General features: G+C 45.2%; 1 protein-coding gene across 5 annotated transcripts in view; it reads right to left on the reverse strand.

Moving 5' to 3' along the window:
• The window catches only part of LOC142585079 (uncharacterized), a 185,401-nt gene that overhangs the window by 106,455 nt on the left and 51,249 nt on the right, over positions 1 to 27,697 (reverse strand). For 4 of the 5 annotated variants that reach the window (XM_075695607.1, XM_075695589.1, XM_075695599.1 and 1 more), the window contains exons 10-14: positions 27,009 to 27,452; positions 20,700 to 21,360; positions 17,433 to 17,607; positions 6,992 to 7,091; positions 3,240 to 3,328 (exon numbers count right to left, since the gene is read on the reverse strand). In XM_075695607.1, the coding sequence (XP_075551722.1) occupies positions 3,240 to 3,328; positions 6,992 to 7,091; positions 17,433 to 17,607; positions 20,700 to 21,360; positions 27,009 to 27,452 (1,469 nt within the window). The remainder of the gene's footprint in view (positions 1 to 3,239; positions 3,329 to 6,991; positions 7,092 to 17,432; positions 17,608 to 20,699; positions 21,361 to 27,008; positions 27,453 to 27,697) is intronic. The other variant, XM_075695581.1, reaches the window with a different exon arrangement.

Here is a 27,697-nt window from a genome sequence, read left to right on the forward strand (position 1 = left end):
TTTAAATTACCCTACCATGCACATGAACATCGTACGCTGGTTGATGCAAGAAGGACACGACATGAACAGCTACATGCTATTCCAGCAGGGACAAAAATATGCCCTATGTAATTGTAAGGCGGTGAATATTATAAGGCGATACAGGGTAGTGGACAGATTATTCCCAGTCAGAGGAGAATTCCCCAAACACTGAATTACTAGACAGTCAAAACACAAAAGGGCAAACACGAAAGAGAAGGGAACTTGAACACGCAGAGGCGGGTAGAAAATGGGGTTCCCGAGAAAGTAGCGGATCTCAATTGCTGAAAACTTTTCCTTGAAGTGTAGCTTTACAGCAGCATGTGCCATGATACCGTGAAGCCACACTACAAGGCAATACTTTTGTTGTCGTGAGGCCACCAGCTCAAGGCAATATTCGTATATAGCCCACACTATACTTTTACTGTTAAGGGGGGACGCGGCCCTTGAAAACCGAAAAATAGCGAAAAAGTCGATTTTTGAAAAACCATAGTTTTGGTTTGTATGTCTCATAAACTACCTGTTCTGTAATTATCAGCACCTAATTCAACCGTAAAGCACCAAAAATAACGCTACTTTTGAGGCCACCGCGGCCCAAAAAACGCGCAAATGCCGAAATGAAGTCAAACTTCGCGGGTGCGCCATTCCCGGCCCATGCGGCCTGCCCGCGCCATCTTGGTGTCGTTTTGACCGTGGATTCTTTGTCTCTATTTTGCCGCCTTGCAAAATGGCATCGTCGGCGCGGTTGAGACGCTATTGGCGTTTTCCCGCGATGTGATGCGGAGCGCTGATTGGCCGGAGCAGCGCATTCAAATCTCGCGGGCTAAAGCACGCCTGCCATTGGCTGCTGCGCGGGCAGCGGCTGCTGCTCAAATCTTGCGGGCTAAAGTGCGCCTGCCATTGGCTGCTGCGCGGGCGGCGGCGGCTGCTCCCTTTGATGCCGCGCTCGCGTCGTTGTTGCCCCTTGCTCTGTCCGCCTCAACATGAGCTTGCGCGCTGCTCATCGCCTTGCGCTATCTTTTAGATTATTTGTTCAGCTTTTCTTTTTTCGCTAGTTCTTCGCTGCACGCGATGCCGGCAAAGCCCAAGACAGTGCATATGTTCGGTGCACGGGAGCACGATACGAGTCTTGTACGAGCATCGAACTTCCTATCTCCCGCAGCGAGTGCCGACTGCGTAGACTCTTTTCAGCGGCGGAACTGTGCTTTCGGCTGTCGCCAGTCGAAAATCCGACAACACTGAGTGTGCCTGGAGCCGCAAGAGCTAATTAGAAGCTCCGCAGGAGCTTTCTAATAAAAAAACACGTGTTCAACTTTAAGGCCTGTTTTCTCGGAATGGATTTTTTCACTAGTAGTGGTGCTGGGGAAGGCGATATCTCAAGAACCGCTCTTCAGATTTGTATGCCGTTTTTTTTATTCTGTTCCTGATTGACTTTGCCAGGGGGTAACAGGCTTCTTTTTTTGAAAGCTGGTGCAGTTAATTTATAATAAGCAATTAATTTTTGATGGATGTGGTCATTACTGGCTACATCAAATTCAAAGTTGTCTTAAAAATTTTTGGAGGGGAAATTAAAGAAAAGGGCTCTTTAGCCCCCTGGGATATCTATCAAGGGATCATCACAGTGAATTTCAGCTTCCTACGATGTCCTGGCATTTCTCCAGGCTCTTCCTCAGGCATATACATGAATCACCTAGTTAGACCTCAATAACTCTGGAACTAATAAACATATCTTCATGAAACTTTGCAGTTCCTCATAGTTCAGTGGTGTGAATGTACCCTGAAAGTTTCATCTGGATATCTTAAAAAATAAAGTTCGGTCTCCAGGGTAGCCTCCCCCCTTAAGTTTATCAAATTCTCAGTGTGTGCTAAACACGCAAAAATACGAAACTGCCAAACCTGACGATTTAGTTGGTATAATTTGGGTTTGCAAAATCTGGATTGCCAGAGACATGGCTCTTCTTCAGCCATACTACAACAGGAACAATTTATCAGCCTCGCATGCAAGCCAGGGGGTGGCTTCACAGCTGAATTCTGCGGGGAAAAAACTGCTTATTTTCACATAAATATGGTAAACATATGCAGCTGCAAAACCTGCACTTGCTCCTTAAGGCACGAATGAGCACCGTTGTCACCTGAAATGTCTTGCACCGATTTTATAATATATATATTCTACAAAATGCATTCCCCCTACTCCTCAAAGCATATGTTTAGCAGTACAGTAGAACCTCGTTCACAGATGTGAGAAGTAAAAAAAGTGAGCGAAAAAACGTACGAACCAGGAAAACGTACGATCATGCTGCCAATAAAAAATTTGGCAGAAGAAAGCTGAATCATTGCAGTACGAGAGGCCAATACTTAGGGCTGCTGGGCTCAAGTGAACCGTGCAGACAGATGAAACAGTAGAGCCTTGTTATTTTAGAAAACTAAACTGTGACTTCAGCAAGACATTTCTTTATAGTCACCTAGCCTTCTTGAGAGCTTGCTTTCCCTTATTTCCATCATTATCGACTCAAAACAGTGCACTCAACACGAACAAAATAAGTATTAGACAAGACTTTTTAATGACATAACACTTGTCCACATCTGTCATGGTGTCTATATTTGTAGATGAAACTTTTCTTTCTCCTGGCCAATTACAAGATTGAAAGAAAGCAAAGGTAAAGCTGAATGCAAGCGCCATCTTTTTCCAGCGAATGTCGAATGAATCCCTGGTACAAAGAATAGCACCTAACTGGAAGTTCAACTAATATTCATCACTACCGTTAGCTATTATTACTATTTCCATCAGGTCTTCGAATCAGTACAAACAGGCACATCTACTAGTAACCAAGGTTTCTGTTAGAGAACATTTCTTTTAATGAATGCATAATATCGAGAATTATTGCCTGCTTTGCTCCTGGATGCCATGTTTTTATCGCATGCATGAATCATGTCCAACAATTAGGTTAAACGTAGAATGGCATTCGAATGTTCAATCATGTCGTAGCTGGAGACTAAAAATTAGGTTTAAAAATTCCAGCCAGTGAAAAGAAAGTTATCTACTAACACAACATTTTGTATTGTAACCATAATTGCATTGCACTGTAGCTGCTGCTCCACCTTTAACTGGAGGGCTATGACAATGATAGTGCGAATTACAGGCATTCTTTTCAATTCAAAATATAACAACCAAGAAAGTGCATCCTGTGTTTTGAAAGTGCAAAGTGCCAGTAAGAACTTACATAGCCCTCTCATCCCTAAGGGAATCTCTGCTTGTACGACTGTCCCTGCTATCCGGTCTCGAGGGCTGAGTCTCTCGCTCCCATTTATCCTGCAAAAAAAAAAAAAAAAGAAAGGTTACTGAATGTGAAAAAAAAATCACCAGGAAGAAAGAAACATTGCTCTTTGGAGGCGACATGGAGCTTCATTTTTGCCAAGTGTTCTCAGCGTCCGCATCTGTTTTGTGTGCGTCACTCTTCTTATATGGTGCTTCAGCGGTGCTTGGCAGCAGAATCTATGGAAAATATTGCTACATGTGTGGTATTTGAATGAACAAGGCGCGCGGGCACCATCACTCGAGAAAAGAGGAGGAAGAACGAACTGCCCTCGCGCTGTGAATCTAACCGGTCTTGTAAATATAACCTGCAAATAGTTGCTCGTCTTACTGACTCGTCCTTGGCATAACAATATTAACAGCTTGGGCAGACAGGCAACAGCGCATTTTCGTGGATAGCTCAAATGGTGACAACTTATGAACAGATGGGTTGATGGCAGACTTACTAATTTTGGAGCTTTCACTAAACCACAACCTTTCAGAATAACAAACAATTTACCGCGGTCCGCTAAAGTTTGCTATGACGAGATTTCACTATTTTTTTCTTCAAAGCAACTTGTTCGAATAATGCAATTTGCATAAAACATTGACGCAAGCCACACATTCACAATTTTTTTTTTTAATTTTACTTGCAATGAACAGTTTCATCCCTTGACTCAGTAGTTTAAGAGGACTGATACAGTCGTCGACCAATATATCTAGCACCGATAATCCAGACATCGTCGGTAGTTCGGACAGCTTTAAAGCACCACCAAAGGCGCCTCAGACTTAATGTGTAAAGACGACCAATATTTCTGACAGCCGACAGCTCTACATTTCATTATCCAGACTGCTGGCTCCAAGAAGTCTTTCTCATGAAGTTATTAACAGTCCACATGAAATGGCACCAACGGTGCCCCTGCAATCCGAATCCGAATGAGCCCGGCTCAAGTGAAGAGGCTGAACTGCAGCCTACAACAACACGCTCAAATGCAGACATCATTGATGACCTGCTAGGTTGCGGTGTGCCGATTCCTGCCGCTGTTGCATTTGAAAACTTTGCAGATGTCGTGTGCCAAACTGAACGATGACGAAACACTTGAGCCAGTTCTCCCACAATCAAACAGCGACTTCGGATGATGATGATGTGCCATGTGCTCCAGAGCCTTCACATGCGGATGACTCGAGCCTTTGCAGTCCTTGCATTGGCATGCAGAGACAACACAAAACTGGCAGAAATACAGGTGGACTAGGTTGCACGTAAGTGGAAGTGCGTGCTGCGATGACCACTTCCTTGGACAGGACATTAACATCTTTTCAATATGTTCGTTTTTTTTTTTTAAGGCATTCAATAGTTTGGACGAACTAGGCTGACAGTTTTTTTTTTTTTCACATTATCATATACCAAACTCTAGGGTCGGCTTACACTTGACGATTTTAAGAAACAAGCCAGTTTGTAATTGAAAATGATAATGGTGCATAGCTAGTGCCATCTAGAAAAATCAGTATCGCAGCCACTATTAGCCTCACTAGCAGCTAAGCAGCTAACTGAAGTACATGAGCGACGTCGCTATTTTGACCCGAGTCTTATCGGCATGAGGCGTGGCCCATAATGTGGCGTTATCGTAATGGCACCAAACTGGCGATGCGACTGTAGTGCCGCTTTCAGACGAAAAGTGGTACTAGCCCGCAGACATATCATCAAAGGTACAAGCCAGGTGGGACTTTACCATCAATGAGAAAAACGTCCGCCATTGGAGGGGTCAGCAGGGTACACTTTTTGCGTGTGCCACAACGAGATAAGGAAAATAAGCGCATGATAACAGAGAGGAGCTGTTCAGAGATTGCACAGCGTTTCAATGCGTGCGAGCCGTGCCACACTGTGTGTATGCACGGCGCATGCGTGGTCAGGGCTATAGTGACGAGGCTAGCAGCGATGATAACATAGAGTGTACTCGGCGTGTTTATATTAAATGTTTTCATTTCGTGAATGGTGTCCACACTTCTTTTGTTCGGCCTACATTCGAGGTAGGTTTTAAAATTTTTTTTTCTGGCTTTGGATATTCAGTCTCCTTAGAATCGAGGCCAGCCTTGATTCAAGAAAATATGGTTCATTCCCCGTGGGGTCCAAATTATCAGTCATCTACAATATTCAGGTATTCTTTTGCAAAAATGTAAGTTCAACAAATTTTCTAACCTGGCAGCGCAGGCTTTTGCTCAGTGTTGTCCTTCAGTCTACTTGAACTTTCGCAATTGTTGAGGTCATAGCAGCAGTTCATGTTCACCTGTTGTGATGCAGTCAATGGCCCTGAGACCTTGATTGCGCAATGCCGGCAGTTAAGAAGTTAAGACAGTTAGCCTGTGTTGCGCCAACTCAAGAACATATTTTTTCGTCTATCACTTTCGGGGATACAATCACCTTCGCAAGATTTCTTGTAACTCGGCAACAAACGTGTCAAAGTATATGACAGACAACATTCTTGCCACTGTGTGCAGATAGCAACCTTGGCATATGGCAAAAGCTCTATCAGTTGTACATGCTGACGCATCCAATGCCAAGTCGTGTGAAAGCTTGCGGAAGTGATAGTACAGTAAAAGCTCGTTAATTCAGATTTCTAGAGACTGAAAGAAATGTCTGAATTATGAAATGGACAAAAGATACATGACTTTCATCAGCACATCTTTACTTTTAAAAGAAATCAGAAATGCTCGCCTGCTTTCTCGCAGGAATCCACGCAGATACTACCGCATTTAGCAGAATCTAGGCGGGCCGAGATTCTAAGCCAATCTCCGAAAGTCCGAAGCCAGGAAAAAACTTACCATTAATGTAGGCAGAACAAAAAAACAAGGCAAATGTTCACAAAATGAAAACAGCATTTTTAGAATATGAACATGCCGAGGCGTAGAACTCATTCTACGCATCATCGCTGCTAGCCTTGTCGCTTTCTTCTTTATCACTGTCATCTCCTCATTGTGGCACATGAAAAAAACGTCTCCCATTGCCCCTCAAAGAATGGACGTTATCCTCATCAATGCCGAAGTCCAGCCTGGCTTGAACATTTGACGATGCCTCTGTGACTAGCACAACTTTTCACTTGAGAGCGGCACTATAATGGCATTGCCTGTTTGGTGCCATTATCATAATGCCACATGCCAATACAACACAGGTCAAAATAGTGACGTCGGTCATGCACTCTAGTTGGCTACTGGAATGCCACAGCTAGTAGCTGCGATATTGATGGCACTAGCTATGCACCATATTTCTCAATCTCAACAAAAAAAAAACTGGCACATTTAAAAAAAAATCCTGGAATCTAAACCAACCCTAGAGTTTGGTACATGATTCATCGAAAAAAACCACCCTACTAATCCGACAATCCGATTAACCCAGAAGTATAGTGCAGCTTAAGAGTTACTAATGGTATGAACTAAAAACTTGCACAAACCACAATTTTCACAATGAAATTTTGAAATTAGGCATTGTTTGAACAAGCACTTGTTTTGTTTTCACTAAGTTTACAACTCCGCCTAAAACTACCAGTATAACTAGATGCAAAAAAAAAAAAACACTGATATCACAGTGTTACCTAAAATACTTGAAAGTGCAATAAAAGACGCGATTTCAAGTGCCTGCATATGAAATGATTGAGCTAGAAATGAAACCACTGCAGATGTTCTTACTCTTGCCACTCTCTGATCGTACTCTCTTGTGCTGGACCAGGCTCCCATAGTATCTCTCTCACGTTTTTCACGCTGCTGTTTGTCCTCGAAGTCTCTCTCTCTGCAAAAGAGAAGTGAGAAATGCAGGATTTCTATATTATATGACAACAAATTACAAATGTGTATGAAATGGGGCAGCCGGTTGTGACAAAGTCACTAAGTACAGGGGATAGGAGTTTCGAAATATAATGGTGTGGACGACTTATAACTTAAATCGTCAGAGTCAAACCACCGTTATATTAACGGAACGACACTACACCTTGAACAATTTTCAAAACCTGCACACATGAAAAATACAAAGAAAGCAACCACTCCTACTTATATCTCACTAAAAGGATCACCAGTGCAGCAAAGTATAGCTCAGACCACTTGTAACCACTTATAGTGCAGGACTAGATATAATGCAGCCTTTCCAGAATTTTGTTTACCTTCTCATAGTACTCTATGCTAACACATACCACTTATAGTGTAGCCTCGCACGACAAAATAGCTGTTACAACTTGATTGCCAGAAAATCCCAAAGACAAGCAAGGCAGCAAGTGCGCTTCTCAACAAGTCAGGCTTGTGAACAACGCACGCGTCTCAACAAGGCGTGCCAGCAGAAGGAAGAGCGACAAGGGCTATGAGGAGGAGGAGATGCGGAGCAAGAAAATGAACCAGGAATGCAGTGGGGAAAATGAAAAATATGGCTGCAGAAGAGATATGTGCGCACTCTGGCTCTTTACAGTTAACGTGAAGAAAGCAAATATAGTTGCTGGCTGAGTTTTTGAGACACTGGCGGGGTCATAAATATGGCCACAAATAGCTGCGTGTACGATCGCTGCTTGCGACTGCCGAATGCATCCGTTTGAATGCGGTAGTGTGCGCTCTGGACTGGGCAGCGAGAAGCACTCGTCATCCGACTCTAGTTCAGACGACTCTGATCAAAGGCATTGCTCTGATTCGGAGTAGCGCTTGCGCACTTTGTGCTTTTCTGTGTACTGTACACCTGGCCAATGTTTAACAGTATCGCGCGACCATCGACCCACGTGTTTGTCAGCACCTTATCACGGCATGGAGCGGCACAATAGCGAAAATAAGCTCGTGTGTACACATGCGCGTATCTCTCTTGTTTCGCCGCTCAGCGCCGTTAATAAGGTGCTGACAAGCACGCGGGTCGATGGTCGCGGGATACTGTTAAAAACTTGGCCAGGTGCACATGTGAGTAGCATTTAAGTAAATACTGTCACCATTGTGCAACCGGGTGAGTCGCATTTGTTTCAAGGTAAGGGGTGTCTTTCGATACTTTTGACATCGAAAAAGATTTTTTTTTTTTTTTTCATTTTTAGAATTCATTAGTTGGGGGATAGACCTATACTCCGGTCCGACCTATAGTCCGGTTTTTACGGTACGTAAGAAGCGAAGTATACCACTTATTGCTGATATACTTTATTTACTCGAATTTAGGCCGGCCCCCGATTCTAAGCCTGACCCCCGAATGTCCAAAGCCAGAAAAAATTTAAAAAGCTTACCTTGAATGTAGGTTCATAAAATCAAAACAGCATTTATTTAATATGAACATGCCGTGTTCACTGCATTATAATCGCTCTTAGCCTCGTCACTATAGCCCAGACCACGCAGCCTGCGGACGTGCACAAGCTCACGTCAGTGCGCCCATGCATGGGCAGACAGTGCAGCACGGCTTGCACGCATCAAAATGTGGCGCGATCTCGAGTAACAGCTCCTCTGTTATAACGCGCTTATTTTCCTTATTGCTGCCATCTCCTCGTTACAGCACATGCAAAAAGACCCCCTTCCCCCTGCAACGACAGACGTGTTTCTTATCGATGCCAAATTCCCGTCCGGCTTGAATGTTTGACGATGCCTTTGCGCCTAGCACAACTTTTCGTTTGGAAGTGGCCCTATAGCCGAGTCACCTATTTGGATAACTCCACGCATGGACCAGGCCACACACCAATACGACATGTGTCAACACAGCGACGTTGCTCGTGTACTTCAGTTGGCTACTGGCACAGCTAATAGCAGCTGCAATGCTGACTTGTCAAGACGGTTGTTAGCTACGTACCATATTTATTTCCAATTACGAACTGGTGCATTTTTAAAAATCCTCAAATCTAAGCCGACCCTAGAGTTTGGTACATGATTATTTGAAGAAAACTATCGGCCTAGATTTGAATAAATATGGTAACAGTGCAGTATATTGAAATGGTTTGGTGAAGACTGTCCGCTGCACCCTTGTTAGCTTATATTGGGTGACCATGAAAATCTTCCAACTCAAAAATCCACGAGATTTGAAATGCTTTCTACCTGATGTCTTATTACCAGGTGCTTGGTTGGGCTGAAACACTACTACAGAGATTGCAGTGATGGACAATTACATTAGAATCACAACTAGGTAATCAAAAGCTTGGAACCATAATTTGTATATTACTTGTACTAAGTTTCCCTAAAGCTGCATCAGTCTATGAAAGTTTTACTGTGCATATTAGTAGGTGTCAGACACTAGAAAGGAGACTACTTAATCGACAAATTTTTTAATGTATCTATTCACAGGGTTCATGCTGGTGTATATGACAAAAATTCAAGGGTTTTCAAGGACTTTCAAGGCCCTGTGTGTGGTTTTTCAAGGACCACATTCTCTGTTAGAAATCTAAATAGATGTTCAGGGGTAGACAGGGGCTCGAAATGATGAGAATTCGCTGAAAAAGGGGATTGTCGCTGCAGCCAACGTTTTAACAAAGAAACTTGTCTGCAGACAAAACTATGGCTCCAGCGATACTTTCATTTTTTTTTACCATTATTCATCACTGTTTGTCAGAGCTGCACGCATGACCACTTTCAGTGTGTTAGAAGATGCAAACATTTATTTACTAAAGCAGATCAACCAAGCAACAAACACTCCCTCAGTCCTTAGGTGGCCTCATTTTTCTTCTCCTGAATTTTTACGTCAATGTCCAAGATCTCCTGCTGCTTGCTCTTGACAGTCTTCCTTAGGCTGTTTAACTTCATTACGCAAGTCGGGTCACTGGTTGCCTCCGCTTTTTCTGCATATGAGTTTGCTGAAGCTGTCAGTTCTGCAACAGCGCCTTCTGGTTTCTTTTTCTTCCTTCTGAGAGTTTCAATCTCTTCATAAATGCAGCGTTTCTTCCTCTGTTTTGCACCTTCACGCTCCTGCTTGTTCTGTGTTACCAAAAAGGCACGGTATTGGTTCCTTGCAGAAGCCACAGATGCTCTCAATTCCTTGGTGATGGGCACATTGAAAATGCCACCTGCTACGCGTACAGCATCACAGATTATGCATTGTGAAATGAGAGACACTTCTTTCATGTTCTCTACTGAAACCTGGTGATTCAAGCTGAATCCTCTCTCACACTTGCTTGGCCATGAGTAAGTGTAAGCAGCAGTTTTCCAACCCTCCAAAGCTCGGCATATGCTGAGCCAACCTTTAAAAGTTCACAGAAAAACTTGCCAAGTGCATGCAAGCTCCTTTTAAATAGCTGCAACTCATGTTTGCACTCCCGTAGCAGCTCAATTAACTGTGCAAGTACAGTATCCCTTGAATGCTCATGGATCCTCTCTGCTGAAATGAGTGCTTCCAGAACTTTCTTTAAGCCTTCCAGACACTCATCCGGCTTCGATGACATCTGCCTGTGGTCTAGTAAAGAGAGGCCTCTCACAATGGGATATATCAGGGGGCTCTTCTCCAGGATCTTTACTGTGACACTTAGAAGAAACTCCTTGCACTGCATGCGAAATGCAAATGCGGCTTTCACACTTACTGTGTGGCTTTTAAGAAGCTGCTTGGCTGTGTGACCAACATCTATCTTCTCGAGTGGCACATGGTTGTTTAAATCTTCAAAGTCAATCTTCAGGAGGCCAGTGATTTCCACTGATGAACAGAGAACAGAAGACTTGAGAAACTTTGTTAGCAGTTTTCTGACAATACTCTCAAGGTGCTTTGCAAAAAGAACATAACTGGCTTATCTGTCTGTGTCAAAAATGGCTGGAAGGTCATCGCAATAGGAAGTGCAAACTTGAGGTTTGCTACCACTAGTGGGTCACAGTGAAAGTCACAAACATTCTGAAAAGAAGCACAGTTGGGAAGGTTCACTTCCTTGCTTCTTGCCACTTCCACATACTCTGACGTCAGGCCAGAGAAGCAGAACCCGCTCTATCACCAGGACATTCTCAATCCACCGATGTGCACAGAACTTGAGAGGCAACAGAGTTGGTCTAGTGACAACTACAAAGTCTTCTCTCCGGGCAGGTGCATCAAAAAACAGCCTGCTCATACTTGAGAGGAAAATGTCCAAGCTCCATTTGATTGCTGCAAGACCTGCCTTGTAGACATTATGCACAGTGTAGGCATTATCACCAAGCTACAGCTGCCCAAGTCTAAGCACCTCACCTGATTGTTGTTCTGTAGGCGCTCCTGCAGGCCTTTGAATGCCTTGGGATTCACATTGGGTCAGTCCATTGGTACTTGCACTATTTTATGTAACGGAAGTGGTTCTAAGGCACCAAGTAGTTATTCTTGCAGATCTTCAGCCCTGGCATGGCTTATAAACACAGATGTGAAGTAGCGTACGGTGACAGACTGTGATGCATCCCAGTACCTTAGATGAACATCCATTTGCTTTTTCTGGCAATTCTCATTCAGAGATTCATCAAACAAGACAACATAGTAGTTGCTGTTCTCTATCTCCCGCCACAGAGAGGAAAGAAAGAATGGCCTCAAACCATGGCACACGATATACGAGCACTTCTGCTCTCCACATGTGAAAGATTGTGCCACCTCACTGTCTGGAAACATCCTCTGAAACAATTCATTCACCTGTGATGACAAGTGATATGAATAGTGCGATGTTATAACCTTCAATGTCCACAAAAATTTCTGCGTCAATCACAAGTTCATGCTTCTTGCATGCATCCATAAAGTTTGACGACTGCGATGGCCCTGGCTGTGGTTCATTCGCTTGACATTCAGAGATCGTCAGGAAGCTCCTTATCATGCAGCTACTTCCGGTGGCTTGCATGTCTCTATGCTTTCCACTTCTTAGGTGGCTTTTCAGTGCCGACTCCCGCCCATGGCAGTGATGTCAAAACACTTACAGCAAACTTTGCATTTTACCTTGTGCGGATTTGACATGTATGGTGCAAGCCACTCTCGGTAGTTGTTGTTCAGCCACGACCGCTGAAATTTGCGTTTTCCGGGCATTGTTGGCACGCACGTTTACTGGCGCACACTACGCTGCAGGTGCCCAAAATGTCCTGATACCGCTGTACACGCACACCCAAGCGCTACATGTGCACTAAATCTCTCAATACAACCGCAAATACACAGATGAGCCCTACACGCACACAAAATGGCATGATGGAACCACACGCATGCATAAGTGTTACACATGCACAAAACGTGACAATACAACCACACACGCAAGCGCTAAACACGCACAAAATGTCCCCATTCGACCACGCCAGAGGAGGCACTGACCGCGCAAACTGCACACACAGTGGCTGCCATTTCTCTACTCAAATGGAAAGTAGCACAGGAAATGGGTGAGAGGAAACGGTGGGCAAGCCAGTGTCATTGTGGCCAGACGTTCACGAGCGTCCGCTAGGCACGTGCTTACTTGACTTTTTATGAAACTTGCACCATACTTTTAACAAAATTGCAGTGGGAATTCAGGAGCGCTAAAATTTTCTCAAATACAATCACTGAAAGTTTATTAAATATAAAAATTTGGGAAATTCAAGGATCCGCAAAAATTCCAGGACTTCCAAGGCCTTGAAAACAATCTTTTCAAATTTAAGGGTTTTCAAGGGTTTCAAGCACCCGCATGGACCCTGTATTCAGTCAGGGTTGCTTCTGCATGAGTTGGCATGCCGAAGACTAGGTGCAAGAACACTTTCTGGTCATGCTTGCACTGACTGTGTGCAAGTGTTTTTACATTTTACAGGTGGTTTAGTGATAACCTTGTCACAATTGATGCATTACAAAGGTTCGCCTACTGCTTCAGCCTAAAGAGTGCTGGCCAGCAAATAGTTCATGCCCATGGCGTATTCATGGATGCTTTCCTCATCAGTTGACACGGCAGCGCAATTTTCAGGCGGATTTATGGAGACTGCTGCAGGCACCTCATTACAAGTGCCAATACGTTCAAAATTACAACACTTCGTTAACTCGCTTATCTCGAAAAATCGAGGACACCTTTCTATGTGCAAGTGCTGCCACGAAGCACACCAGCCTTACGCTCTTTTTATGCACCAAATAAAATGTCAGGGCCGAAAACCTGAGCTGGTTTATATCTCTGGTATGTTATTTTTTTCTTTGATACCTTTACAAAAAGCCAGTTTAAAAGCTTTTGTTGAAAAGCTGGTCAGTAGCGGCAATATTTTTAGGAAGAACTCAACTTTTAACTGCAATTTCTGCAACTTTGAGTATCTAGGAAATATTTTCCGGTTTTCACAAATTAATGAGGTATTACTGTATCTTCAACCATTGTGGAGCTTTCTTTGCAAAAGCTTTATCAAAACATTTTTTCCCTCTGAACAAAAAGGAAAAAATCCGTTCGATAAACATGAATCAGGCATTACGTTAGCCTATTTGATAGAATGCCGGTACACCAATACCTATACTCACTTCATTTCAAGTGTCCACACGCGCAACGTTGATGAAAATTGGACCTTATTTTTAAAAAAAGTCAATTTTTTAATTAATGAATTTATCCCTCAGAAACGCATTATATCCAACTCTCATGCTCCGTCGTTTAACGCACGTCTGCAGCGCCTACTGAAAAAAAAAAAAAAAAGACTATTCCGGCGGGCCAAGGCAACCCAAACGGCCGAACGCTGGCATGCTTACGCCACCGCTAAGACGGATTATAAACAAATTTCGTCTGAAGCAAAACAAAATTTCTACTAGCACAGGCTCCCGCTCCTTTTTAGAGATACTCCGAGGAAATTTTGGAATGTGGTCGGCGGGAATAAGCCGAATACAGTAGATCTTTGTGATGAACACAACACTCCAATACACCAGAGCGACTGCTGCAAAGTGTTAAATGATTTTTTTTTCTTCGTGTTTTTCCTCTACCTTGCCGACTGTTTTCCCTCATCCTTGTAGATCTGACTTTTTACCTATGGATCCAATACTCATTGATTCGGTTGGTTTGACATGTTTAATTGAAAAACAGAAGATTGCATCTTGTTCAGGTGCCGACGGCATTACAATGAAGTTCTTGAAAAGTACATCTACCAGCTCATCATTGATTCCTTGTGAAATCTTTGAACAGTCATTACAGAGTTGTACCATCCCTCCTGATTGGAAGGTGGTTCCATTGCATAAATCAGGTAGTAAAACTTCAATACTTAAAGGGGCACTAAAGAGAAAAATGATTTCTTCTGCATCAGTAAATTACCTTTCTACAGCACCAAAAACACCACTCTTACAACGATAAGACGTTGGGTAAGCCAGAAAAAGCGCAAGAATGAAACACGGGTGGCGACGTCTACTTGAGTTCTCACACCCGGTGGCTGTGGCGTCTTCGATTTTGATGGCGTCTTCTAGCACCTACTAATTATATATAGCGGTACAGATTGACCACAATGTGTTCTAAAGGAACTAAATATTAAACATGGCAAGTTTCGGGAACCTTTACTCAGCCAATGCGGCCCAAATGAGAAAACATGCTTTAGAATCCCTAACGACACGCTGACGTACCGGTGCTGGGATATTGGCGCGAAATTCAAATACTGATACTTGGACCTTCATTTTCTCATCTAATAATCAAACTATTTTTTTTAAATGACTGCCTGCAGGGTACTCAAACATTGCTTCATTAGTCTAAACTGGTTTATTGTTTCGCTTTAGTGTCCCTTTATCTATCGGCCCATTTCATTAACCAGCGTTCCCTGTAAACTTCTTGAGCACATGATTTATTCTCATCTTATTACCTTCCTTGAATCTAACAACTTCTTCAATTCATGTCAAAATGGCTTCAGAAAATTTTTTTTGTGTGAGACACAGCTCCTATCTTTCACTAATGATTTATTTCACGCTATGGATGCTAAGGTTATTCTGGATTGAGCTTTTTAGGACTTTGCTAAGGCATTTGACACTGTTTCTCATGATCTATTATTAATTAAACTCGGTGCTCATATTATTAACAATCAGGTATTAGGCTGGATTGAATGTTTTCTTTCCAACCGTAGTCAATATGTCTCAGTTAATGATTATGACTCGCCTCTTGTTTCCATAACTTCTGGACTACCTCAAGGTTCTGTGTTAGGCCCTCTACTGTTTTTAATTTACATTAATGATCTTCCTGATAAGGTTATCTCCCATATAAATCTTTTCGCAGATGACTGTGTGCTTTATCGTTCAATTACTAATCCCTCAGATGAAGCATGTTTGCAATCGGACTTGAACGCAATTTCTTCATGGTGCAGCGAATGGCTTATGACACTTGACACCACTAAGTGCAAACACCTGCGTATCTCCAGCCGTCGTCCTGAATACACCCTTCGCTATCTTCTTAATAACACTCCGTTATAATCTGTCTCATCGTACAAATACCTGGGTATTCACTTAACACACAATCTGTCCTGGAAAATGCATGTCAACTACGTATCGAACCAGGCTAACCGCACGCTCGGATCCTTACGGCACTATTCCATAGCTTCTAACAGCACCGTTAAGGAAGTACTAAAGCGCCAAACAGACGACACAAGAAGAGACACGGATGAGCGCTTGTGTTGTCTGGAGCACCGTTAAGCTTCATCTATATAGGACGTTAATCAGACCTAAACTAGAATATGCTTGCTCCATTTGGGATCCTAATCAGATAACCTTAATTTATTTTTAATTATGCAAGTGTCAAATGAAGAAAGACGCTGGGGTGGTTTGCAAAGCAGACAACTGTGGTCTGCTGTGGTTGCCAGCTGCCGCAGCAGCAACCAATGGCGAGATGCCTTTCAGCACAGCAACCAATTGGAGGCCCGTTTTCATCGAAGGGGCCCATGTGACCACCTCAAGCAGACCCGCGCTTCGTGTTTGTGCGTTTCTAACAAGATGGCGACGACCAGAGAATTCAGACACGGAATGGCGAAACTTCGAGCTTTCGAATGATACCAAGATGGCGGCATTCAGTGGCGGGAAAGAGAGTTAGGGCTCTACGAACTGCAGTGATTTTACACTATTTAAAGCTGTTTTCCTGCCCTGCGCACAGATGAATTATTTTCCGACACTTTTACTGCGTTTTCAGCCAAACCATTTTGATACAACGTAGATTAGGCATTGCAGATATCCAAACACGTCGATGCCAAAAAATCTTTTCTTTTTTTTTTTTCGGTTTTCGTTATCTGATCCCCGTGTCCCCCCTTAACCAGGAGCAGCCAGGAGTGAGCACACACTGGGAAGCATGCGTATAATCTGACCTTATGTTAGTGTGGTTCGAGGCTAGTTGAGCATTCAAAACTAGTCTAAATTAGTGATAGCGGATGGCTGCAACACCAAGAAGCAAGGTGGCTAAATTTTTAATTCCTTCGTGGGCAGCCACGGCAGGTCATGAGCAGACGATAGTCGTCTCCAGATTAAGTATTACCAATATTTGGAAGCAGATTTTCGCTTCCTTCAGCCTGTTTATTTAATTGCCATAATAAGTATACATACACAGTAACAGTAGAAAGCGCACAGATTTGAACACCCTTCTTGATTGAAGACCGCTACAGGCCAATAGCTATGCGTATGGGAACCTGCCAATTACAAAATAAAGCATCCAGAAAAGAGTGAGCAGCAGGCTTCTGCTGAAAAGAGGGCTTTAGAAAACTGACTTCGTGCTCCGCATAAAAGCTCTGTGCACCACGAACGACAGCAAGACTTGGCCAAGATTCTCACAGCAACATATGCTATCCGCAAACTGTATTTTTCCACCAAGCCTAGCAGTGGCTCAGGACCCTCATATGTTTATGCTTGTTTGAAGGGACAAGAGGGTGAATCTAGAGTTTTATTATTGTGCTTTCATAGCAGTTTTACAGCCAGTTGCAGTCCAGGAAGAAACATGTGCTGAAATAAACTAATGATTCTATTTAGTTCTCTTCCTTCTTGCACTAATTCGTGGTCCTAAGGGCAATTCACTTGCGTTATCACCAACAACGGCCAGCCGTGAACAATGGATGATAAAGGAATGGACTTAAGGGAAAGAAACCAATAAAATATATTGGCTCTCAATTTATCTAAGACAGCTTTCATAATTCAATGAGAGCAGCTAGCAATTTCTGGAACCAGGTTAAAAGTACACTCTTAAAAAAAAAAACAGCAAGTAAAATTAATCATAGATGCATGACAAGCCGAAGTTAAATTTCAAAATGAACAGACTGCAGCAACAAATCAAAGTATGCTCACTTTCTAAACGAATCCCCACGTGAGCGGCAGTCAAAAGGCAAATCCTCTTTGTCTGCCCTCTTTGGAGGGAAATCCAACCGCTGCTCATAGCTGGGAGCATTCCTGCCGAAGTCGGCAACCTGGCCACCATAGTACACAGGTGCCACAGATGGTCGCCAGCTGTCATATGGGCCACCTGAAAGGTAAAATTGAAGTTAAACAAGATTCACACAGTCGCAAAGTGATAAACTAAACCTTATTTCCTTACTCCAGAAATTAGTGGCACTCTTCCCCTGATTTCACACCCAGATCCTCTGACACTTATAAACTTCCCCACCTACGGTTTCTTAGCACTCGCTAGTTATGGCGTGAGAGAATGGCCGTCAGATTACCGTATTTACTCTATTTTAATGCACCCTCGATTGTAATGTGCACCTGTTTTCTGCGACCAAAAAAAAAGAAAAACACCCTCAAACTGTAACGAGCACCTGTTTGCCGTGACCTGAAGAAGAGTCCTTTACAGTACCGCACACCTCATTCTTTCATACAAAAATACAATTTTCATTTGGAAAAAACAAAAGAATGACTCCCCATGCACTAATATTGCAATAAATTAAAAAAAACTCAGTTTTGCTCGAAAGGGGAAGCATCGATGAGGATAGCAAATTAGTAGACAGCTATACGAAAAGTGAGGATAGTAGTTTTATCAACCGTATAAACTTTTGAAAATTCGATTACTAACTAAATTAACAGGCATGGTGTCATACGCGCACAATTAAACGTGAACACGTCTCGCTCAATGACCCCGGAAACTAAACGCTGGAGTGAGAAAGTGCGACAGCGGGTCTCGCTAACTAAGCGACGAGAAAGCAATGGGGTGCGCGCCTACATGCGTAGACTCTCGTCTCCGTTGCAGACCGCTTTCCAGATAGGGGCCGGGCAGCCACGACATAAGTAGTAGCTGCCGGAGTAGAATGCCTCTCCTGTTTGCGCCAGTCCGGCATGCAAGTTTCGGGAACTCCGAATGCCCATGATGTGGCCCTATTTCCGTTTATCTCTGCACATGTGATCGCTTTCCTTTTAATTATGGCATCATGATGAACTCTGCATGTCACTGCAGTCTGCACTTCCATGCTGATAGAGCAAACTCAGAAAACGGGAAGACGGACAGTGCACTAACCTAAGCCAATGGAAGCATTGCCTAAGCACACATACTAGAGCAAACGGAGAAAGCTACGGTAGCTAGGCTCGAAGCGCATACAAGGCGGCCATTTTCAAATGGCGATGGCAATAGGGTAACATATATTTATGGCCGTACTCTATTCTAGCACGCATGCAACTTTTGGACCCGTTTTATCGGGAAAAAGTGCAAGTTAGATTCGAATAAATACGGTACCTACACGACTGCTGTCCAATTCTGGAGGCTAAAGGTGCAGAGATATGTGCAGAATCTTCTTTGTTGCTTAGGCAAACCCTGCACCTCTGTAGGTTCCAATATGCTTCACCAGAATGCCTTCCACGTTACTTTTTTCCTCCTTGTCCATTTGCTTTGCATTTCCTCCTTTACATGCGCCCTTGCAACTCTGTCCTGTGCTGCTGTACATTTCATTGCAACACACACCTGCTGCCTCGCTTGGCAGCGGGATTTTTCTACCAGCCATATTACAATTGCCGACCAATGATTCGAACTCGACAGGGATCGCCAAGAAGTCTGAATGAACGGGAGACAAATATGAGATCCACCAAAAACAAGGAGACTTTGTCACAAGCCAAAAGTGCGTGAAAACGTAACTGCACACCATACACTTCGCTTTTAAAAAGTACTTGTTGCATGGGAAAACTAATTGGACATTTGAAATCAGCATGTCAAAATACAGAAGTGATGGAAGTTTGACCAAATTGTGGCCACAAATTAAAAAAAAATTTAGGTGGGGTGTCCCCCCTTAACCTTGATGTCCTGCTTGTTTTTTAACAACGTACGTAAAGCACTCCGCGGAATGCCAAATGCGTCTGCCACGGAGGACTTCTTTTCTCCGTTCTCGACATGCCGGATTACCTCAAGCTTTCTTGCGAAGTCCAGATTCTTCCCCTTTTTCTATGTCTGCGGATGCCATTGCTCACCAGATGAGCGCAGTCATACATGCTGCACACGGCATGTTGAAACACAGGCACACACAAGAAAAACGCGAGAGACGCAGATAGAGTGGTCACTGGGGCTGCGAAGGAACGAAAAAGGGAAAAGAAAGAAGAGAGCAGGAATAAAGATAGGCAGAATATGCCTTCGAAGACATTGCGGGCACAATCGCCGCATCGCTATGCTACGTTTTTTGAGCCCTCTCTGGCTCTCTGGTCTCCCCTGGCCCACGAGCGACCATGCCAGACCCCTCACTTATAACCAGTTTTCTTTCTCTTCCTTTCCCCAGGAAGCGTGGCGTGGAAACGTCGCCGCGCGTCTCTATGCTGCGCACTCTCTTCGCTGAGCTCCAATGACCTTGCCCGATGCACACGCCAGCGGTACAGGAGGAGAGAGGGAGTTTGCGCCCGGTTGCACTGGATTGCTACCGGTTGTGTATACACTATGGAGGTGCCGAGTTCTCGTGATCGTGTTGCCAAGCGCAGTGCGAGAAAAACACAGTGGCAACGCAAGCGGCGGCAGGCTGACTACGAGTCGACTGACCCCAAAGTCGTCGTGTGTGCAGATCACTTTCAAGATACAGCGCGCCCCGCTGCGTAAACTGCGCAGTTGCTACAAGAGTACAAGCCACCCACCTTACTCCGGCACTACTGTCCCGCTTTCCTCCCTTGTGTGCAATTCACTCCCCGTCGCACACTTTCACTCGCACATACAGCGTACGTTAAGGGGGGACAATGTTATCACACTTAGACTTTATATAGAACATCATGACCACAATGGCAATAATACACCTCAAGTGTCCATATCATTGCTATCGCAATTCTATAGGAATGCAACCGCTACGCTTGCGGGTGACCCGGGTTCACAAAATCAAATGTCACTGTTTGTTTAATCGCTTACCGAGTGAACAGGCGAGTCTTATACACCGGCGCGACTTACTAGAACGGAAAATACGGTAGTTATAGTGAGGGTCAACTGTACAGAATATGATGCGCAGCTGTATTATTTAGACATTATGCGTACATAATAAAAGATGGCCCCTCCAAAGCCTTAAGTTATGCAAAATGCCATAGATGGCACCCATTAACAAAAATTTTCTTTCAAAGATAAGCCTTTCAGCATGACTATTTCATACATCAGAACAGCGCCCTCACCTGGCGGCACATGTGGCGGTGCCATGGGTGGAGCCAGAGCCTGTGGGGGCCGGTCTGCCTGTGGGGGAGCAGGACGTCCAGCCCCAGGAGGCCAGCACTCCAGTGGCCGAGCTTCCCGAGCCTCATAGGGTCGATCCTCGGCACTGGGGTAGGAGGTGCCCCCCTCTGGCTCTGGGGGACGCTGGCCACCAAGAGCTTTCAAAGGGCCCATACCCAGTTGACCCAGGTAGGGTCCTCCAGCTCCCATGGCCACCCAACGAGGGTCATAGCTCACACCACCCATGCCTCCCACGCTCGAGGAGGTCTGCGGTGGAGCCATGCCAGCACTTGTTTGTGGTGGCTGTTGCTGTGGCTGTTGCTGTGGCTGTTGCTGTGGTTGTTGCTGTGGCTGCTGTTGTGGCTGCTGCTGCTGCTGCTGTGGCTGCTGCTGCTGTTGCTGCTGCTGCTGCTGCTGCTGCTGCTGCTGCTGTTGCTGCTGCTGCTGCTGCTGCTGCTGCTGCTGCTGCTGCTGCTGCTGCTGCTGCTGCTGCTGCTGCTGCTGCTGCTGCTGCTGTTGCTGTTGCTGTTGCTGCTGCTGCTGACGTAGCTGCTGCTGACGCTGCATTTCAGCCTTCTTGAGAAATCGTGGAGGCATATTCTTGAATGGCCGCTGATAATTCTGCTGAAAAAAGACAAAAGTGAATCTATTCAAGGGCTGCTGCAAGAAATTTATATGATAAAAAAGAGGCTTGCACGGATACAGCTGAACCCAGATAAAATGCACACCTTTGTCGAAAAAAAAAAAGTGTTACAATTTGACTTTCCCTCAAAAAAAAAAAAAACACAGAATTAAGCACGGAAAGAGCCACATTTTTTCTCAAGAAATAATGCACACACTGTTTACTCTGGCAGAAACCACGCAGAGAAAAAGAAAGCCACATGTGGCACTGCAGCAATTGGTTTTGCAGTGAAACCACGTTAAACCGTAGTTGGCCGGAGCTCGGAAAAAGTACGTACTAAACAGTAGTACTGTTTAACCGAAATAGCGCGAGATCGCCCGCTTACCTGTCAAAACTCAGAGTGCAATGAAGGGGGAAAAAACATGCAGTATTTATTCACTTCCCACGACAAAAGTTCTTTTTGTTTGATGCCACGGCGCCCTAAAACCGACGACAGCGGCCTCAAACTTACTGAAGCTGCAAGCTAGCTTTTCAGCCAGCCCCCTCTTTTTGGCAAACACTTGCATGGGAGATTCCTCGTTCGTGTTAGGTATTCTCCATGCACGCATGTGGTAGCGCTGCAGAAGTCATGGGGCACCTTTTTAATTTCGGGGTGCTGTTCTCATCGTAACGAATGTATTCATGAGGCTGACTTAACGCACAGCTTCTGCCACTGTCAGGCCTGAATCACCCACCCGTGCCGTCGCATTCTGTGTCGTCCTCATCACTGTTGCTAGTCCGGCAACAACAGAGGCAACGATGATGAAAAGTAACCTCGTAACCGACATCTATTCGCGGTCGCAGCAGCGCTGCCGAGCAACCTCGCATTCCAAATGCCACACACCATAGTCAACAGCAGATCCTTGTCACATGCCAGCGCAGACTTCGTGAGTGTCACTTTCGATAGCACAAACGATGTTGAATTTTTCTTCTGTGCCGAGCACCCCGCGTCTTTTTTATCCTAGCTTCGGCATGACGCGAGTCCTTGTTTGCACGATGCGATAATGCTCTCTGGCACAGCTCTGAAATTATGTTGATGTTGATGTGGCTTCACCACAAACACTCAGGGCGCTTGGAGGCCATTGTTCTGATCTCTGAGGCTTGTTCTGTCAGGCGACCAGATGGAGACGATGCACCACCGTGCTTATGCGATGCAAAGTGGAAACACTACATGTTCACTGATACGTACACAATAAGCTGGTACTGTTTACGGATACAAAACATATGTTCAATGGCCACCGAGTCGGGGATTCAACTTTACTACTGGCATTGGTCAAAATTTTCTATTTTCCAATTTATTTATTTTTTCGCAATCCTCAGACCTTCTTTTACCTCATGGAGAAATATTATAACAAAATATGCAAAAGAAATCGAGAAAATAGCACTTTCCTAGAGCACCGTCATCAAAAATTGCAAAAATATCGTGCTTCGGAAGGCGCCATCGCACCGCGGATAGCTCGGCTATCTGATGACGCAGCGCAGCAGTCTGTATCATCGTAAAGCGGAGTGATCGGAGCTCAAGATAGCTGCAGTGCCGTACTTCCCCACCGAAAAATAAAACCAGCAAACGCGAGCAAAAGAGAGGTAAAAGCGGCATCGTGATTGGGCGCATTAGTCACGTGGGGAACACGGAGCGCTCCTATTGGCTGTTGTACATTTGAATTGAAACACACTTGTGCGCATTGGCGCAGCAGCGCCTTGCGAATTCCATTCCCTGTGTTTGACCATCATGGCAGCCGAACTACCCTAACGCACATGTTCCGTGATGAGCCACAAAGGAAGCAAGTTCCGAACGGCCCACGCGTACGGAAAATGAAAGGCACAGAAGGCGAAAACTACCCCAGAAGCGGATGCCACCGCCCGTGTCGACAAGGGGCGACCGGCGCACGCGGGTGATCGGGAAATCACGTCTGCGTGCAGTGCTGACGACGCGACCATGTGTGCTGGTGAGGACGCGACCGAGTGCGGTCGTGACGGCAATATGACATCGGCGAGAGCAGACGTCACATCAAATACCTTCGGATTTCAGCTCCAATTTCAACGAATGAAGCGATTGCGGAACAAGCGGAGACAAGAGCGGATGTTTTCAATGCGCCGTCATTGAATGCCCTTTCGCAACAAAGAGGAAATTTCAGCTTTTGAAAGAAGGAGTGTGTGCAGACGAAGTGGTTGAGTCGTCATTGTTTATTGTATATAAAGCACTCTTAAGGGGGGACATGGTTTGTAAAAATGACGTCACTTATTTTTTAACCAAATTGGAAACTGCACAGACTTGTTCAGTTTCTTGAGCTGATTTTAAATTTTAAATAGGTCAATTATTTCCAGAGATAGTAATAATTCTATTGTTTGCTGAAACAATATACATTTTTAACATAACATTGTTATTAACACATGGATAGATACTAGAACGCATAAGGAATACAGTGCTGCAAGCAGATTTAAAATTGAACTACTACTCAATTTACAGTACAATGAAGTTCATTGTTTATGCATAATGAAAAACAATTTTTTTAACTAAAAAAAATGTTTTTCAAGCTGTGAATGAAAAATCTGCTCTCAGCGCTGCTTTATCTGCACATTTAGCTTCATGCTGCAAAAAAATATTATAGCCCTAGCTGTCCTAGGTCCAAAGATATCAAAGCAGCAAACCAAGGAAGTGGCCAAAATCTGTGTTCTGAGAAAACGAGAAAAAATGGTTGATACTTTATTTAGCTCTACACAGTTAAAAATATCATGGTATGTACACTCCTAATGGGCTAATATGCACCAGGCATGTAGTCAGATTGACTGTTTGCTCCTGTGTGCCCTTTCTTCAAGGTGCGGCGAGCAGGTTCACGGTAAACGGGTTGATCTTCTCATCTCCATTGACGCATCGCCAACTCCACTTTGACGATACGTCACCGCAGTTCATACACACGAGCTGAAACTTGACGGCAAGACCGTATTCCCGCTCACCTCTCATGATTTGCACATCTCCCTTACAAATCTTGCACTGCAAACGCGAAGTCAATGCGTTCACCGCCTCCAAGTGCACGATGGTGAAGGCAGTTCCTTCAGGAGGGGGGGGAACCACGGCGTCTGCGCGTTTAGCGACAAGATTTCGCTTCCGCTCTGTCACCGCGACGGATGACATTTCCCGAAGTTTCTCTTCTGCTTCCTTCTTCTCATCCTCCAACTGTTGTTCGCAGCAAAATTTGCGTGTCAGGACGCACACAGCCGCTCTCCGTGATGCTGTCGGCAGCTGACAAGCTCGTAGGTCTAGCGTCCATTAGGCCTACCGTGGCGGCAGCGGCGACCGCTTCGGCGTCTGCACTGCCGATCGCAGCGCAGACGTCCTCGTTGTCCAGAGTCATTGTGGGACGCTTCTTGAAGTTCTCCGATAGCAATCGCCTTACTCACTTCCCAAATTTGTTCTTGGTGCTGAACTTCTTGATCGGCCGAACCATAGCTGCAGCCAGTCGACAACACCAAGACAAAATCGCGCGCGCTTGTGCGCGTCTCGACAGCGTGAAGCAGACGACGGGAAGGCCGCTAGGCCAATCGGGTGCCTTGACTGTCACATGCGCCGAGCAGCCAATACAATCGCGCATTGGTATGTCTCGATGACGCTTTTTTTTTTTTTTTTTTTCTAGAAAGCAAATGAGCAAGGACAGCCAGCGACGGCGGAAAATTGAAGGTGAAGGGCGGCTCTTTCAAATGAGACCAAGACGGCGATGATAAGCCGTGTGCAACGGCAACCGTTCGACACGGAAAAAGTGCCAAAAAGTGCTCTCTCCACCTTCCTCCATCCAGCTGCTGATTGTGTTCAGTAGTTTAACTGCTTCCCGATGCCCCAATCACATGTAAAAAGCTGCGGGTGTCAGCATTAAAGAATGGCACTGCTATAACAACTGCAAAGAGGGGTCACGGGTGGCATGCGATATGCGAGCACCGCCGAGGCATTGCCTTGGTTGCCTCCAAGCGGGCCTTCTTAAAATTGCGAGAAGGCTGCCGCGGCAGCCTGTCAGCTTGAGAAATCCAAAACAAAAGCCGAGGCAAGATCGCCACAAGCATCTCGCCACATACTTCTCACTGGCTTACACAAGAAAACCCTATGTCCATCAGCCTTGCATGCTTTACACGAAGCTGGAAGACATCCTTCTAAAAGGCATCCAGGTGCTCCACGTAGTGCAGCGGAAGGTTTCTCGAAACAACGAAGCCCCGGAGGGATTGAATCATCTGCAGGGCCTCGTCCGAGGACAACGTTGAGGCAGCCTGCCCTACCGCGTCGTCGCTGCTGTCGTCACCTCGGTTAGAGACACCTAGTTTGCAAATCTATAGCCGTGCGCTTTCTTTTCACTGGCAACGTCGTGCATTGCTGATGGTCAGCGGGCGCGTCAGCTAACTTCCGTTTCGGCAGAGAGTCAAACGAGGCTGAGAAACCTCGTGGCCAGGAACGATTTCGACGCAACCAACAACGACGAATGCGAGTGATTAAGCTGTTTGCAGAACTGCTCTGAATGAGGAGCCAGCGAGCAACATGCGAGTAGCGCAGTTGGTGCGGTGCATTCGTTTCGGAGAGTGAGGTAGCTTAGAGCCATGGGCGCAGCGTATCCGTGTCGCAGAGGTGAAAGGGCGACGGGAGAGAGGAGCGAGGAGATGGCTGGAAAATGAGCGCGTGGCAGTTGTTGAAGCAGCGGCCCATCGTGCAGCGGCTCGAATTTCTCGGTTTCTTTTTGTTCTCTTCGGGGGATTTCGCATTTCACTACCTTTCAGGTCAGACACCCAGCAGCCAGACTTCGTCGTTACAACGGCATTGGGGCATTGCAATAAGCGAGTTATTTTCACCATGGAAAACATACATAAGTTGACGGTGCAGCAGCTTCTCATTGTTATAACCGATATATTGTAAAAACATTATCATTACAAGTGTGTTCGACTGTATGCATGTTTTTTAGTTGAACTTTATGCAAGTTTATTTGTCTATGGAAGGGCTACTTAATTCAATTCTTGTATACATTTAGCTTGCAGACTACTGGAACAGGCACGTACTAGGAAAGCGCGCGGAGAAGTGCAACCTCTACACTCACGGGGATACCATACGGTCGCACTTTGCACTTTCCGGACAGTGTCGTTACGCGTGCTTGCGCTTTGCCGTAGTTAAGTGCCCACCTCGAGCAAGACAGTGGCAGTGTCCACGCAAAGGCATGTTAAAAATAAACGGCAAGAAACCTTGCACATTTTAGGCGACACGGAGCTATCTTTCTGTCTATAGTTTTCTTGGCATCAGCACCTTTGTTGTGCACATCACTCTTATTATACGATGCTTTGGTGGTGCATAGCAGCTGAATCTATGGAAAATAGAAAAAGCACGGGACAAATACGCACAGCAATGTTTTCACGGATAGCTCATATCAGGACAAGTTACGAACTGATGGTTTGATGGGTTTAGTGGTTAATTTTGGGGCTTTCACTATAACGACCTTTCAGAGCAACGAACAATTTACTGCAGTCCCCCGAACTTCGTAATATCGAGATTTCACTGTACAGGGTAACCAGAAGTGCACCAGTAAAGCGCCAACTATTGCTTACAAGAAACATGCAGAACTCTTGAACTCGGCACAACACACACCTGGTATCCACTCGACGACTGCTGCCTAAAATCTGGCCTCTCACGACTAGGCAGCAGCGTGCCTCCTCGGACATCCTCCCGGCTCTCGCTTGAATGGCACGAGCGCTGATCCAGGTCTTCCTTTTCAGCAGGCACAGGTGTGGACTCATCAGGCACACTGGGCTGCTGCTGCTGCTGCTGCGGTTGCTGCTGTTGCTGGCCGGCAGCGTTGGCGGCAGCAGCCGTGGCGGCGGAGGACTGCTTGATTTGCTCGTAACGCTTCTCTTCCTCTTCTCTGCGCTGTCTGGTGCGCTCCACAGTCACCGCCATCTCATCATTCTGCTGCTGCCGTCGTTGCCGCCACAGTTCTTCCTCGTCACCAGTCAGCTGGTCAAGGCCTGGGCGACTAGCACCTCGAGATGGTGTCACTGGGCCGACACCAAATCCAGAATGGTGCGACGGTTGCTGCACACAAGCGAAGTAATTTCCTTTAGACTGATAAACATTTGTGTGTGGCAAACATTAAGGGGGGACGTGGCTTTGAAAATCAACTTCCTTATTTCTTCATGGATTTTGATTAAAATTGGCACAAATGTTTAGAATGTCTCCCTGATGCTTCCACAAAAGTTTCAGAGCAATATCTTGAGAACATTTTATTCAATTTTATTACACGGAATTTTTCTCCCTCTTACTTTCTGGAGAGCCTGGGG

Source organism: Dermacentor variabilis, chromosome 1 (genome assembly GCF_050947875.1).
Source record: "Dermacentor variabilis isolate Ectoservices chromosome 1, ASM5094787v1, whole genome shotgun sequence".
Taxonomy (NCBI): domain Eukaryota; kingdom Metazoa; phylum Arthropoda; class Arachnida; order Ixodida; family Ixodidae; genus Dermacentor; species Dermacentor variabilis.